Here is a 14121-nt window from a genome sequence, read left to right on the forward strand (position 1 = left end):
TCAGGCATTGAGTTCCAGACCCCCACCACCCTCTGGGTGATGAAATGTCCCCTCATATCTCCTCTAAACCTCCCCCAATTACTTTAATTCTACGCCCCCTGGTTGTTGACCCCTCTGCCAAGGGAAACAGGACCTTCCAATCCATTCTATCTCGGCCCCTCAATTTTATACACCTCAATCAGGTCTCCGCTCAGACACCTCTGTTGCAAAGAAAACAGATTCAGCATCTCCAAACTATCCTCATAGCCAAAATTCTCCAGTCCAGGCAACATTCTAGAAAATCTCCTCTGCACCCTTTCCTGTGAAATCACATCTTTCCTGTAATGTGGTGACCAGAACTGCACGCAGTACTCCAGCTGTGGTGTAGCCAGTGTTTTGTACAGTTCAAGCATAACCTCCTTGCTCTTGTATTCCATGCCTTGACTAATATAGGCAAGTATTCCATATGACTTCTTAACCACATTAACTGCCTTCAGGGATCTGCGGACCTGCACTCCAAGGTCCCTTTATTCCTCTACACTTTTCAGTGTCGTACCATTGAATGCGTATTCCCTTGCCTTGTTAAACCTCCCCAAATGCATCATCTCACACTTATCCGGATTGAATTCCATTTGCCACAGTTCTGCCCACCTGACCAATACATTGATCATCATCATCATAGGCGGTCCCTCGATCGAGGACGATTTGCTTTGATGAGTTCACAGGGGTTTCGATGAAGGACCCGATGTTCCAGTCCTGAACTCCAATTGAGTGAGTGGAAGATGCCTTTGTGTGGCATGGTTGCCATTGTGCGTTATGCCTTGGTTGTCATTGTGCGTTTTGGCTGCACGAATATATTCCGCAAACATTGCCAGCTGTGCTGTTATCCAGTGAGTTCCCACTCCAATACTTTTCTGAACATTTAGTTCATGGAAAACGATAACAATTTTTTACATGGACCATGGTCCTCCATCCAGTCCACGAGAAATAAATTACGTTATTGTGTTTAAAGGAACTGATGGAAATTGTCTGACCGATCGTTGTGGCTTTGCTCAGATTCTGAGAGTCAACAGTTTGCGAAGAATTATCGCATGGCCAATGCCAAGCGTGAAAATGTCTCTCAGCATTTCTTCTAGGAATCCGTCAAATTCGCAATGTCCTGCGAGGCGCCTTAATTCGACGACATAGCGCGCCACTTCCTGGCCCTCCGACCGTTGGCACGTGTAGAACCGATACCTCGCCATCAGAACGCTTTCTTTAGGATTTAGATGCTCGCAGACCAGCGTACACATTCTTCATAGGATTTAGTTGTTGGTGTCACCAGAGCTAGAAGATTCTTCATGAGGCCAGAGATTGCTGCCCCACAGACGGTAAGGAGGATCGCCCTTCATTTGGCAGCGTTCTCGTCCCCTTCCAGCTCGTTGGCCACGAAGTATTGGTCGAGTATCTCCACAAAGGCTTCGCAATCATCCACTTCTCCAGGATACCAACTGTTCCTTGCATTTTTGCGTGGTTGTTCATTGTCTCGTCGCCAATTGATACACTCATAATAAAGGATGAAACTTAGTATTGTGAATAATGAGTAAGTGTGACCTTAGCTCCTTTAATAAGACTCCAGAGTGCAGGTACCTCGTGGGTGGCCTGCTTATATACCATGCTCCAAAGGGATACTGGGATTCCTTGAGACTCCGACAGGTAGGCCCTCTGGTGGTGGTGTGTACAGGTTGTCAAGGGTTAAATACACAACACAAGATGTGTACAGAAATCAACCATCAAAAGCCCTGTCATTAACCACAGGGGTTTCCTGCAATTTTCTGATCGCAAAGCGCTTTCAGTCCTTGTCCTTAAAATTGCAGACGCGGTAATTGGGGAGTTCAATGACTTTAAAAGGAGGACATTGTTGTTTGGTGCCGTTCTGGTCAGAGAAATGTTTGTGAAAGGAACTTTTTGCAGAGAGAGGGATTGAGCATTTCAGCTTGTTCCTGAACACTTCTTTCTGGGCACTGAGCTCAGCAGCAATTTCTGACGTGTCGAGGTTATCACATTTCCCTCACACGTGAAAAGTTCCGGGTTCAAGCCTGTGCAGAAACATTATTTCTCAAACAAAAACTTGTCTGCAATAAAATTAAATAAAAGCTGTTTTGGATACATTGTTGCATGAGCAATGCACATTTAAAACCAGTCTCCTCAAATACAGATTGTGTAAAATCAGATCGGGGATAAAGCTTCATCAAGGATTAAAGTTTAATGAATTATTAAACTTCACTTATTGAAGTTTTGACTGTCCCTGTCAGCATTTCATTCATTCTGTGAAACAACACTATCGGTTTACACCAGCAGATCGAAGCTGCATTTGAAACCCGCAAACAACTCATTAATTATTCGCTTTTCCCTAGTTCCAGAGCTCAGAGGGTTATTGTCCATCCCTGGGATACAAGCTACCTCAGACCCAGGCCAAAGCTCCCCGTACACCAAGCACAGGCTCAGGAAAACCCCGGGAGAGAGGTTATCCCGGTCACTGGGCCTTCCAGCAACACTGAACAAGCGCCCGGTCTGAAACTTTCCAGAGTAATAACTTGTAACTGGAGCATCTAACAGTAAGGACGGCCGAGCGGTCTGAGGCGCTGCTTTCATTATTTGATTAAATTATCAACTCTCCCTCAGTTCGCATTTTTATCATTGTGCAAAAGAAGATCATGGGTTCATTAATAATATTGACCCGCGAAAGCAACATAAAAGTTTGATGAAAAGTAATCGCCCAACGTGGGGCTCGAACCAACGACCCTGAGATTAAGAGTCTCATGCTCTACCAACTGAGCTAGCTGGGCTTCTCAACATTTACCCTGTCAATCGCCTTCAGAATATTGTCTGTTTCAATGAGATCACCTCTTATTCTTCTAAACTCCAGAGAGTATCGGCATATTCTGCACAATCTCTCACCATAGGACAGTCCTCTCATCCCAGGAATCAATCTGGTGAACCTCTGTTGTACCACCTCCCAGGGAAATATATCCTTCCTCAGATAAGTAGACCAAAACTGTGCGCAGTACTCCAGGTGTGGTCTCACCAGGGCCCTGTACAATTGGAGCAAGACTTCCTTACTCTTGTACTGTGGGCTATATATTAGGTACTATGGGCCGAATATCCTGTTTTTCTGCTGATTCTACAGTTGTATAAAAAGTTATTAAAATTCGACAGTCGCTCGGCAAACATATTTGTATTTCCTTCAGTGTGCAACACATGTGGGTGGATTAATGATGATTGAAACAATTATTCATTATTTCGCAGACTTGAATTATTTTTGTCAATTTGCTCTATAAAAATGCTTTCCCTGACCGGGAAACAAACCCAGACCACGGCAGTGAGAACACCAAATCCTAACCACTAGACTACCAGGGAACACTGCTTGCAGCCTCTGCGATAGCTTTAAATATAGTCAGCTTACAATCACAGCTGAGAATTGTGCGGTGACACGGGGTGTAACTGGATTTGCTGGGAGCAGCGTGGAGGCCCCGACCTGCGTGAGAACACCAGCGGCAGGTCGGGGCCATAAAAGGAGCGGTGAGCGGCGGCCTGGGAGCAGCGTGGTGGTGTACCACGGCAAGGTACAGCGCGAGCTGGTGCAGGAGGGCGACGACAGCGAAGTGTGATGTCATCAAAGTCCAGGTCGGTGATTGGAGCGTGGGCAGGTACAGCAGGAGCAGCGAGAGACTGTGGAGGGATGTGATCGGGGCCCAGGGGCGGTGTGAGTTCAGGACCAGGGGCCCAGGGGCAGCACGGGCCAGCCCACACTGCGATATGTGGGGGCACTGGGTCCGTGCAGCAGAGCTGGTCTCCAGTCGTCTTGGATAACCCTTGCCACTGGACCAAGACCTCGCTCTGTCAAGCCCGTGTGATGGCTGGGGTGCAACGGCCACCACACGTTAAAAAAATCCACGCACAGGCATCTTCCACCCTTCAACATGCAGTTCGGGACCTGGAATATTAGGTCCATCATTGAAACACCTGTGAACTCATCCTTTTTTGGCGAGGAAGCAAGTCATCCTCGCTTCAAGGATGATGATGATGAACTGGATTTGCTGCAGTCCGCGGGCAGCAGGTGATGAAAGCGGGCGTGAGAGGGTGAGTGACAGGTGGGCACTGCTTCTGATGCTGTCTGACCCACGGTGGGAGTGGCCGGGGATTTTAAAGCCCTTTCATTGCACCAATGCAGGGTAAATGAAACTGTGTTTCAGGAACCTTCATGTATACAAACATGGGCACTCTGCTCTGTAGACCTCGTGGTGTAACGGTAGTGTGTCTGACTCCAGATCAGAAGGCTGCGTGTTTATATCACGTCGGGGTCACTGTACTTTTCCATATTGTTCTTCCGGAATTGAGATTTACTTTGCTGTGTCACAATTTGCTTTCCCACCCATCTTTGTATCATCAGCAAACTTGGCTCCATTACACTCGGTCCCTGTATCCCTGGGATAGGGGAGGGAAGACACACCGGAGAAGTGTGAGCTTGTGGACCGGAGAAGTTGCAGCTGCTGGAGCTGTGCGTTTTATCGGGGAGGGACGGGGGGAGAGCCCGCCGAGCGACCGGAGAAGCTGAGAAGCTGCTGTGCTTTTCATCGGGTTTGACACTGTTTAAAAATGGCAGAGTGCCAAGTTTTCTCTCCCTACTGCCCATGTGCGAAGGTGCCGGCAGTGTTTTCGGCGCAGGCATTTGGCTCCGCCCCCCACTTCACCATCGACACCACGCCAGGACTCCGGGGACTGTACACAGTGGCCAGGATGGGGCGAGTTTTTCCCCGTGCCGTTTCCAGCGCGCAATGTCGGTGCGCTTGAGGTCAGTGCGCCGACAAAACTGCTTGGGGAAAATCTAGCCCTTGAAGAGTAAGGAGCACACTGAAGGAAATACAAATATGTTTGCCGAGCAACTGTCAAATTTTAATAACTTTTTATACAACCGTCGAATCAGCAAAAAAACAGGGCACTCGGCCCATAGTACCTAATATATAGCCCACAGTACAAGAGTAAGGAAGTCTTGCTACAATTGTACAGGGCCCTGGTGAGACCACACCTGGAGTACTGCGTACAGTTTTGGTCTCCTTATTTAAGGAAGGATATACTTGCCTGCTTGGAGGTAGAACAGAGGTTCACCAGATTGATTCTTGAGATGAGAGGACTGTCTTAAGTTGAGAGATTGTGTAGAATGGGCTGATACTCTCCGGAGTTTAGAAGAATGAGAGGTGATCTCATTGAAACACACAATATTCTGAAGGGGATTGACAGGGTAGATGCTGAGAGGTTGTGTCCCCCGGGCTGGAGTGTCTCGAACCAGGGGGCACAGTCTCAGGTTAAGGGGTCGACCATTTAAGACAGAGATGAGGAAGAATTTCTTCACTCAGAGGGTTATGAATCTGTGGAATTCTCTGCCCCACAGGCCTGTGGATGCTGAGTCTCTGAATATATTCAAGGCTGCGTTAGATAGGTCACGTTCCAGATGCAGCACATTTGCAATTTTCCAGTCCTCTGCCAACCCCTCCCTATCCAAAGTGATTAGAGGACTGCGGCCTGAGTCTCCCCCATTTCAACCCTTACATCCTTCAGGTACGTAGATTGCTCTCCATTCGGACCGGTGAATGTTCAACATCCTCTTTATCTATGTTTATCCTTGTAAATATCGCTCAGCCTCCTCCTTTACTGCTGCGTTGGAAGCCGCCCCTTCTCTGGTGATGACTGATGCAAAGTACACATTTAGCAACTCATCCCGGCCTTCTCCTTCCACAAGGCGATTCTCTTTTGCTGCATAATTGCTCACACCATCCATTTGAATGCACGCTTCTTATTTCTATGTTTAAATGAGACTTTTGGTTCCCTCTTCAGTTAGCTGCTAATCTAAACGTAGATACTTTATTTGCTGCTTTGATTCCCTGTTTTAGATCTCCTCTGCACTTTTGGTATACATAATAGTACTAGAAAGCGTGAGGTGTTCTCATCGAATTAACTTTACCACCATTGTAAGGGGATACTTCACTCCATTCCTCAACTCCTCTCTGAATTTCCTCTGGGTCACTGCGTAAATAAAAGTGTTCGTGCAGCAACTCAGGATCTGGAGCATGAAGCTGATTTCCGGTACAAACATGGGCAGAGAAACAGAGTATCCCAAGTAATCCAATCGTCTCAATATAGAACAGACCATGAACACCACCCATAACAGTATGAAATTCCCCGAGATAACAAACAGTACAATCATCGATTTCCTTCGGTTCTCCATCTCTGGGTCACTGGGGCTCTCGCCACTGCTCCGACCCCGGAGTCTACTGCGGGCTGTGCTAGACACTAAAATGTGTCTGACCGTTAAAGCATTGAACAGTAGAATCAAAATAAATGGAATAAAAGGTGTTAAAATGTAATGCATTAATTCAACGATAGTCCAGACCGAACGAGATACACTTGATAACACGCGGCAAAACCATGGACTGTTGGACAGCCAATATTTACTTGTATACAGAAAATACCAGAAAATGTTCCTCAGACAGCTCAGCACTGTCACTGTTCCTAGAACCACAGCCGCTGTTTGCTCCGTGCAATATTTCAATTTCAGCTTCTGGCAACAAATGGCCACAAATCGATCGAAGGTGAACGTGACCGTGAACCAGACAGAACAATCTGTGGCTGCATAAAGCAGGATAGCGTGGATATTACATATTCTAACATTCAACAGAAAAAGAAATTGATCCCGATAAACAATAGGAATCTGCCTCAGTATCAGATCGATGATCACGACCAGTAGATCCGCCGCTGCCATGGCCACCAGGTAGCGAGTGACACATTTGGAGAGACCACACTTTCCCCGAGACAGGATCGCAATCGTCACCACGTTAACTGTGAGCAAGAGGAAAATGGGGAAATTATTCACAAACAGTGAGTAATAACAGAAATTTGATGCGTTTCCAATGAAGTAATAGATTAGCTTGCAGAGGATCTGTCTAAAGTCCCTTCGCAATCATTTGAAATTCGCCAAGAAATGAGCAGCGTGCCTTTGCATCCAGTGATGGATTCTAATTATTTTACCAGTGACAGGGCATCCTGGATATAAGTTTGTAATCAGAGTAAGCAGTAATGAATCGGCTAATGAAGCTTTTTGTGGGAGATAGTTCCAGATTTCCACCGGTTTATACCAAGTTAGATGACTTTGCCAAAACTATGGTAAACAAGAAGGTTATCGGCACACTGTATGAGATTTTTTTAAATAGATCAATTGGAGGTACGAGAAAGACTGAATGTACATAAAGTGGAAAATTCACCCGGTGTAGATGGGATGAAGCCTCGTTTGCTGAGGAAAGCAAGTGTATAAATTACACAGGTACTGGCGACAGTCTCCAATTCTCCTTAGCTACAAGGGTGGTGGCAGAGGACTGTTGGATTGAAAATGCTGTATCCTTGTTCGAAAAAGGGGAGCAGGACAAGCCTGGCAATTACAGGCTCATCAGTTTAACGTCAGTAGTGGGGAAGTTTTGAGAAGCGTTTAGAACCCTGGATAATAAAGAAAGAAGCGTCAGGTGTTTGACTGTACTGATTGAGTTTTGAGATAACATTACAAAACAGCTTTTTTGAGGCCAGTGCAGTTGATGTTGTTGATGTGGACATTCAAAACACATAAATGGCTTGTTAGTAAAATTAACAACCATGGCCTAAAGGAGGCAGTATTAGCATGGATACACAATTGGTTAAGGGATAGAAAACAGAGAGTTATGGTGAATGGCTGTTTCTCGAACTGGAGTGTGGTATACCGTGGGGGTTCCCAAGGTTCAGTTCTCGGACCACTGTGTTTTTGATATACATTAATGAGTTGGACTTGTGGGCAGCGGGCAACATTTTGAAATGTGCACATTACACGCAATTTCGAAGAGTAGTAAATAATTGGGAAGATATTAATCGACTTCAATAGGACAGAGACAAGTGGGTGGAATCGGCAGACATATGGCGGATGAAATCAGTGCAGGAATGTGTGAAGTGATACAGTTTGGTTGGTAGAATGAAAAGAGACAATGCGAGCTAAATGGTACAATTGAAAAGGGGGTGAAAGAACAGAGAGTCTGGGGGGTGTTCTTCCAGAAATCATTGAAAGTGGCAAAAGAAAGTAACAAAACAGGTTAATAAAGTATATGTAAGTCTGGGTTTTATCATTAGAGGCATATAATGCAACGGCGAAAACTTTATACGAAACATATTTACAAGAATAGTTCAGCCACAGCTAGAATATAGTGTCCATGTCTGGACACCTTCTATGAGAAAAAATGTGAAGGCTTTGAATAGGCTACAGAAGAGGGTTACTTGAATGGTTCCAGACATGGAGGATAACTGTTCCATGGATAGACTGGAGGCGCTGGGGTTGATCTCCTTAGAACAGAGAAGGCTTTGATCGAGGTGGTTAAAATCATGAAGAGTTTAGGTAAATTAATTAAACATAACTCTTTCCAATGGCTGGTGGTTTGATAATCAAAGGGCACAGATTAAAGTTGATTGGTGAAAAAGCCAGAGGCGACATGATGAAAACCTTGTCTATGGAACGTGTGGCTAGGATTTGGAATGCACTGCCTGATAGGGTGGAAGATACAGATTCAATAGTAGCTTGTAAAAGGGAATTGGATCAATACTTGAAGGATTAAAAGTTACAGGGACATGGGCGAAGAGAGGTGGTGCAGAACTACCTTCAACAGGGCCGGCTCAGGCTGGATGGGCCGAATGGACTCCTACTGCACTTTACTATTCTATATGTCTATCATTCTACTTCCACTACCTGTTGTGTTAAAAATACTTACTGAAATGATCCCCGAACGGTCTCGCTGAAAATGTAATGCTGTGTCCGCTTTTTCCTGGACTCTTCCACCAGAGGAAATGGTTACTCTCTACCTAACCTATCAAATACTTTAATCATCTTAAACTCCTCAATTAGATAACCCCTTAATCTTTTATATTCAGTAAAATACAACCTCCATCACTGAAAGCTTCCCTCCAATTTAAAGCGTTCAATGCCAGTGCCATTCTCGTGACTATGTGCTGCACCCTGTTGAAGACCAATCAATTATTTCCTAAGGTGCGGTGCCTAGAACTGAATGCAGCATCCAGATGGGGTCTCAGCAGAACTCTATAGCGCTGCAACCTCACATCGATCCCTTTGTATTCCCACTCTCTTGCGATAAAGGCCAGCATTCCAAAAGCAGTTTTAAATGATTTACGTGTGTGCCAGTGGTAGAAGGAGAAGCTGGAACGTTTCGAGGTTTGAATTACAGCGTGTGTGATTTTGTTTTTGGAGGGATACAACTTTTCCTAATGTCCCGAAGTGCGGAGGTGAAACAAGAGGCCTGGCAGTGATGGGAATGGGAGAATCGATGGTGCGCTCTGAATGGGGCAGTTGGCTAACCAGAGCAACTCTTTGATCTGTGATGGACTATGGTCACTTGGTGAAGGCATTTGAGACTTCTGCACAACCGTAGAAATCAAGCCTTCACAACCAGCGCTTGCAATGAGACTGAATGTTAGCGCCGCCGTGGGCATGAACGTGATGGGAAAATGCACTCAATTTTTCCTCCCATAAGAGAAATTCAATCTAGATTCCGAATGGTCAATAATTGGTTGACTAAAGTTACAGACATGCTAGACTCCCAGCTCGGCAATTGGATATTCACCATCACGTTAAAATTAATTATTTGCCATAAAGCAATTAATTCAGCGAAATAATAATAAAAAGTAACTCAAACTAAGAATTCTAACACCCCGATTATGAACCAGTGACATTAATGTTCCACCGAAAACAATAGAAAGTGAGTCAGCTGAACCAGATTGGATCATTACTCATTTTCATTTATTTTTTTAAGAGTGATTTATGCAATTAAATAATTTGCTATATTCTGCAGAAATTAACGATCTTGTGAGGTCACAAAATATTTTCTCATCTGACACTCAGACTCAGCATTGACAGCAAAGTGCACACTTTTAATGAAGAGAATGATCGAACGACATGGCTTGTTTTGTGCTGTGAATCAATACTGGGAACTTAATAATATTACCTGACATGGAGCTATTAATGACCATTAAAGACACACTAATCATTGAGCTGGTACCAGCGAATAGGAATTCACATCACACTGTTCAACTCCAGTTCCTAAAATATCATCCCCAGGTAGTTACTTACGTGGGACACCGACAGCAGCCATGATGAGGTAGTAAATTTTTTGTACATCATTAAGCGCCCAGAGAATCTTGAGTTTGATCAGGTAACCAAGAGACATTATTTCCCTTTTGGTAAGAATCGATTGTTCGAAGGTTGATGTTGATGCTCGGAGCAGTTCTACGATTAAGACATTCAGAGGTTTTCACTTATTTATAGCAGAGAAAATTCATTTGGTCAGTAAACCGTGTCTCCTGCTGCCTGGGCTTAATTACAACCAGTGAACAAACAGATGACATCAACAACTTTCACAATAAGACTCTTAACAAGAAATGCGGAAATTCCAATCAGCCAAAGCCCTAAAGACCAATCTCACACCCTAACAAGAATTTTCATAGGTGCATTTTCTTAATCAAACTCCAAGGAGAGATTGGGTTATCCCAGTGCCATCAAAGAACAACTCTAATAAGGTGTCCCCTTTTAGAGAGGCACATCTGATAAACAATGTAAGGAATACAACTAAACAAAGGAATCTTATGAACTGAAATAACATCGTATTCCCTGTATCCTGCTGTGCAAGTTCAACAGATGCTCCCTGACCTGCTGACTGTTCCACCATTATGTTTTCTTTATTTCAGACTTCTAGCATCCGCCATATGTTGTGATTGTATTAAGAATTTAGAAAACATCGGCTTATCATTTGCTCTGTTTCCCTGTTTAATAAAATAAATCAACCACCGGAAACATCAATTCCGATTGATGACACCGGCCAGAATGTGTATAAGAGAATAAGAACATAAGAATCGGAGCAGGAATAGGTTATGTGGCCCCTCGAGCCTGCTTGACCATTCAATAAGATCATGACTGATCTGATCATGGGCTCAGCTCCACTTCCCTGCCCGCTCCCCATAACTCTTCACTCCCCGCTTATATTATGCAGTAACAAAGAAAAAACAAATGAAATAATTAAATAAATAAATAAATAACTGATGAAATAAATGAGTCAGTGATGTGGTGTAGACAATATTGTAACAATTGCTGGTCACAATTAAGTACAGACTCATGGAGATCGTGTGTTGGTGATCCTTCTACAAATTAAAACGAAAAGTTAATATTACTTTTCAACATGGAGAGAGATTTAAGAACAGCACATCAAGTACTTGTACACCACAAGTGCTCCGCGAAATGTTAGGGTTTTATAAATTTGGACGGACATCAGCACCATAAGCGTGACTCACCATCGGTGAATTACTGACATAGAAACATAGAAATTTACAGCGCAGAAGGAGGCCATTTCGGTCCATCGTGTCCGCGCCGGCCGACAAAGAGCTGCATGGCCCTCGGTCAGCAGCCCTAAAGGTTACATATAAACCTATGAACAATGAACAATGGTGGAAAGGTGATGAGTACCCAGCCCAACCAGTCTGACCCACACAACTGCGACACCCCTTATACTGAAACATTCCACATTCCACCCCAACCAGAGCCATGTGATCTGCTGGGAGAGGCAAAAACCAGATAGCTGGGGATATTTTGCAGCTGCAGATTCAGAACCCTGCCACTCTCTCCGTCCTCTGACTGATTACACCCTGCTTTACCTGCTCCTTATCCTGAATGGCCACACTCTCCGTCCTCTGACTGATTACACCCTGCTTTACCTGCTCCTTATCCTGAACGGCCACACTCTCCGTCCTCTGACTGATTACACCCTGCTTTACCTGCTCCTTATCCTGAATGGCCACACTCTCCGTCCTCTGACTGATTACACCCTGCTTTACCTGCTCCTTATCCTGAACGGCCACACTCTGCGTCCTCTGACTGATTACACTCTGCTTTACCTGCTCCTTATCCTGAACGGCCACACTCTCCGTCCTCTGACTGATTACACCCGGCTTTACCGGCTCCTTATCCTGAACGACCTACCTTCGCCTTTCCGTCTCTGCTTGTTTTTTATCTACTTTGGCCTGTGGTAAATCAGTAATTTAACCAAAGATATGACCACAGTTTGACCCCTTCACTGAGTAGGGTGAATTATTTGTGGGTAAAGTGCACATCACTCAGATATACCTTCAATATGCTGACGAGCAGTGACTCGATAAACGCTATTTCCTTTACCCTGTCTTTGTCTGAATGAGCGGCAGCAAATCACCTATTGAGCCTAGTAATACCCGTTCCATCTACCCCTGCATTTTGCCAGTCAGCATTGTTCACCTATGGACTCGAGTAAAACGCATTCTACTTAAATCACCACCTTACTGACAGACACTGATGTAACTAGTGAGCCTAGTACTGCACCTTCCACTTGCCCTCCATCTCAGTAACCAGCACTAATTCATCTATCGACCCTAGTACTCTCCCATCCCCTTTCCTCCCCCTTCCCATCATATCAGCAAGCACTGACTCACCTATTGATCCATTTCACCCGTATCACCATCGCACTGACCAGCACTGACTCACCTGTTGATCTGGTACGACACATTTCACTATCATCCACTCGCTGACCAGCACTGACTCACTTATTGATCTGGTACGATCCATTTCACCAGTATCACCATCGCACTGACCAGCACTGACTCAGCTATTGATCTGGTACGACCCATTTCACTATCACCATCACACTGACCAGCACTGAGTCAACTATTGAGTGCAGTACTACCCGTTCATCCATCTCACTAAGCTGAATTGATTCCACTATAGACCCTATTACCGCCCATTTCACCCTATTACACCCACTTAGCACAGACCAGCACTGGTTCACCTATGCCTTACTCTCTCATTAGCCTTTCCATCTTACTCACGAGCCCTGATTCACTTACTGAGCCCAGTCCGAGCGATCCCACTACCCCACCACATACCATCATGCTGAAGAGCACAGATTCTCCTGTTGAGCCTTATCAATCCCACTACCTCCTCCATCTTACTGACTGGCACTGAATCACTTATTGAGCTGAGTACTACCTCCGTTGCACTAACCAGCACTAATTCACCTGTGGGGCCGAGTTCCCTCAGATCCATCAGTGCGGTACCTTCCATTGTGTACGGTGGGGTGGGAACCTTGCCTCTCGGGTGGAACCAGCCGAGAAGAAGGTTCTCCAAAGATAAAAGAATGAGGAACACAACTGGAAATCATGTCATGTTCACTTGTAGTGGTGTAAGAACACCATGTTTCAGATCAGTTACTTTCTACCTCAGAACAAAACACCACGGATGAACAGACTCAATTATAAAAGTCTACGTTTTTATACCCAGCCATATTAAATGGCTTAAAATGCTCACTGTAATGTAAGGCATGAACGAATTGCATCCATCTCTCATATATTTCGGTAACATTCCTACGAAGGATGATTCTTGGGATCAACGACCCAAATATCACAAGTTTCTTTCCGATCACTCTCCTGTTTATTACATTGAATGACATCGAACACACAGAATTCTGTGCTGATGTTATAAGATTCCACACGAATCTATCCTACTCCCTGTGGTCGCGAGTACCAATGTCTAATCACTCGCTGAGTACAGACATTTCTCCTCATTTCCCCACTGGATTTATGAGTGACCATCTTGTATTGATGGTGCCAGAATTGTATTCTCCCACACGTGGAAATCTTCTCTCCGCATCTACCCTGTCGAATCCATTCAGAATGTTTGAGACTTCTATCAGGTCACATCTAAGCCTCCTCATTTCTAACGGAAAAGGGACAATGTTGAATTGATGCCGAAAGTTCTAATCTCTCAGTTTGGGAACAATCCTTATTTGCTCTTTTACAAGTGTCTCTCTGTCTTTTATAGGTTGGGATCAGAACGATGCAGAGTATTATAAGTGTGGGCAGTGCAAGGTCGTATATAATTTGAAGATAGCTTCACTAATTTTAAATCTATACTCACGGAAATAAATCCCAGGGCATTGAGAGCATTTTACTTGCTTTCCTAACCTGCGATACTGCTTTTAATGATTAGTTAAATTGTGGCCTTTAATC

At 44.6% G+C, this 14121-nt stretch overlaps 1 protein-coding gene and 1 non-coding gene across 2 annotated transcripts in view; both read right to left on the bottom strand.

Moving 5' to 3' along the window:
• Positions 1–2734: 2734 nt before the first annotated feature.
• trnak-cuu (transfer RNA lysine (anticodon CUU)) lies at positions 2735–2807 on the bottom strand. The gene has a single exon. It is a non-coding gene; the product is annotated as a tRNA-Lys (tRNA).
• Positions 2808–5419: 2612 nt separating this feature from the next.
• Positions 5420–14121, bottom strand: part of LOC139232978 (probable G-protein coupled receptor 139) — a 47556-nt gene continuing 38854 nt past the window's right edge. Inside the window, exons 2-3 of the mRNA XM_070863476.1 lie at positions 10169–10324; positions 5420–6855 (exon numbers count right to left, since the gene is read on the bottom strand). Of these exons, the coding sequence (XP_070719577.1) occupies positions 5963–6855; positions 10169–10265 (990 nt within the window). The 5' untranslated portion in view covers positions 10266–10324 and the 3' untranslated portion in view covers positions 5420–5962. The remainder of the gene's footprint in view (positions 6856–10168; positions 10325–14121) is intronic.

This window comes from Pristiophorus japonicus, chromosome 20 (genome assembly GCF_044704955.1).
Source record: "Pristiophorus japonicus isolate sPriJap1 chromosome 20, sPriJap1.hap1, whole genome shotgun sequence".
NCBI lineage: Eukaryota > Metazoa > Chordata > Chondrichthyes > Pristiophoridae > Pristiophorus > Pristiophorus japonicus.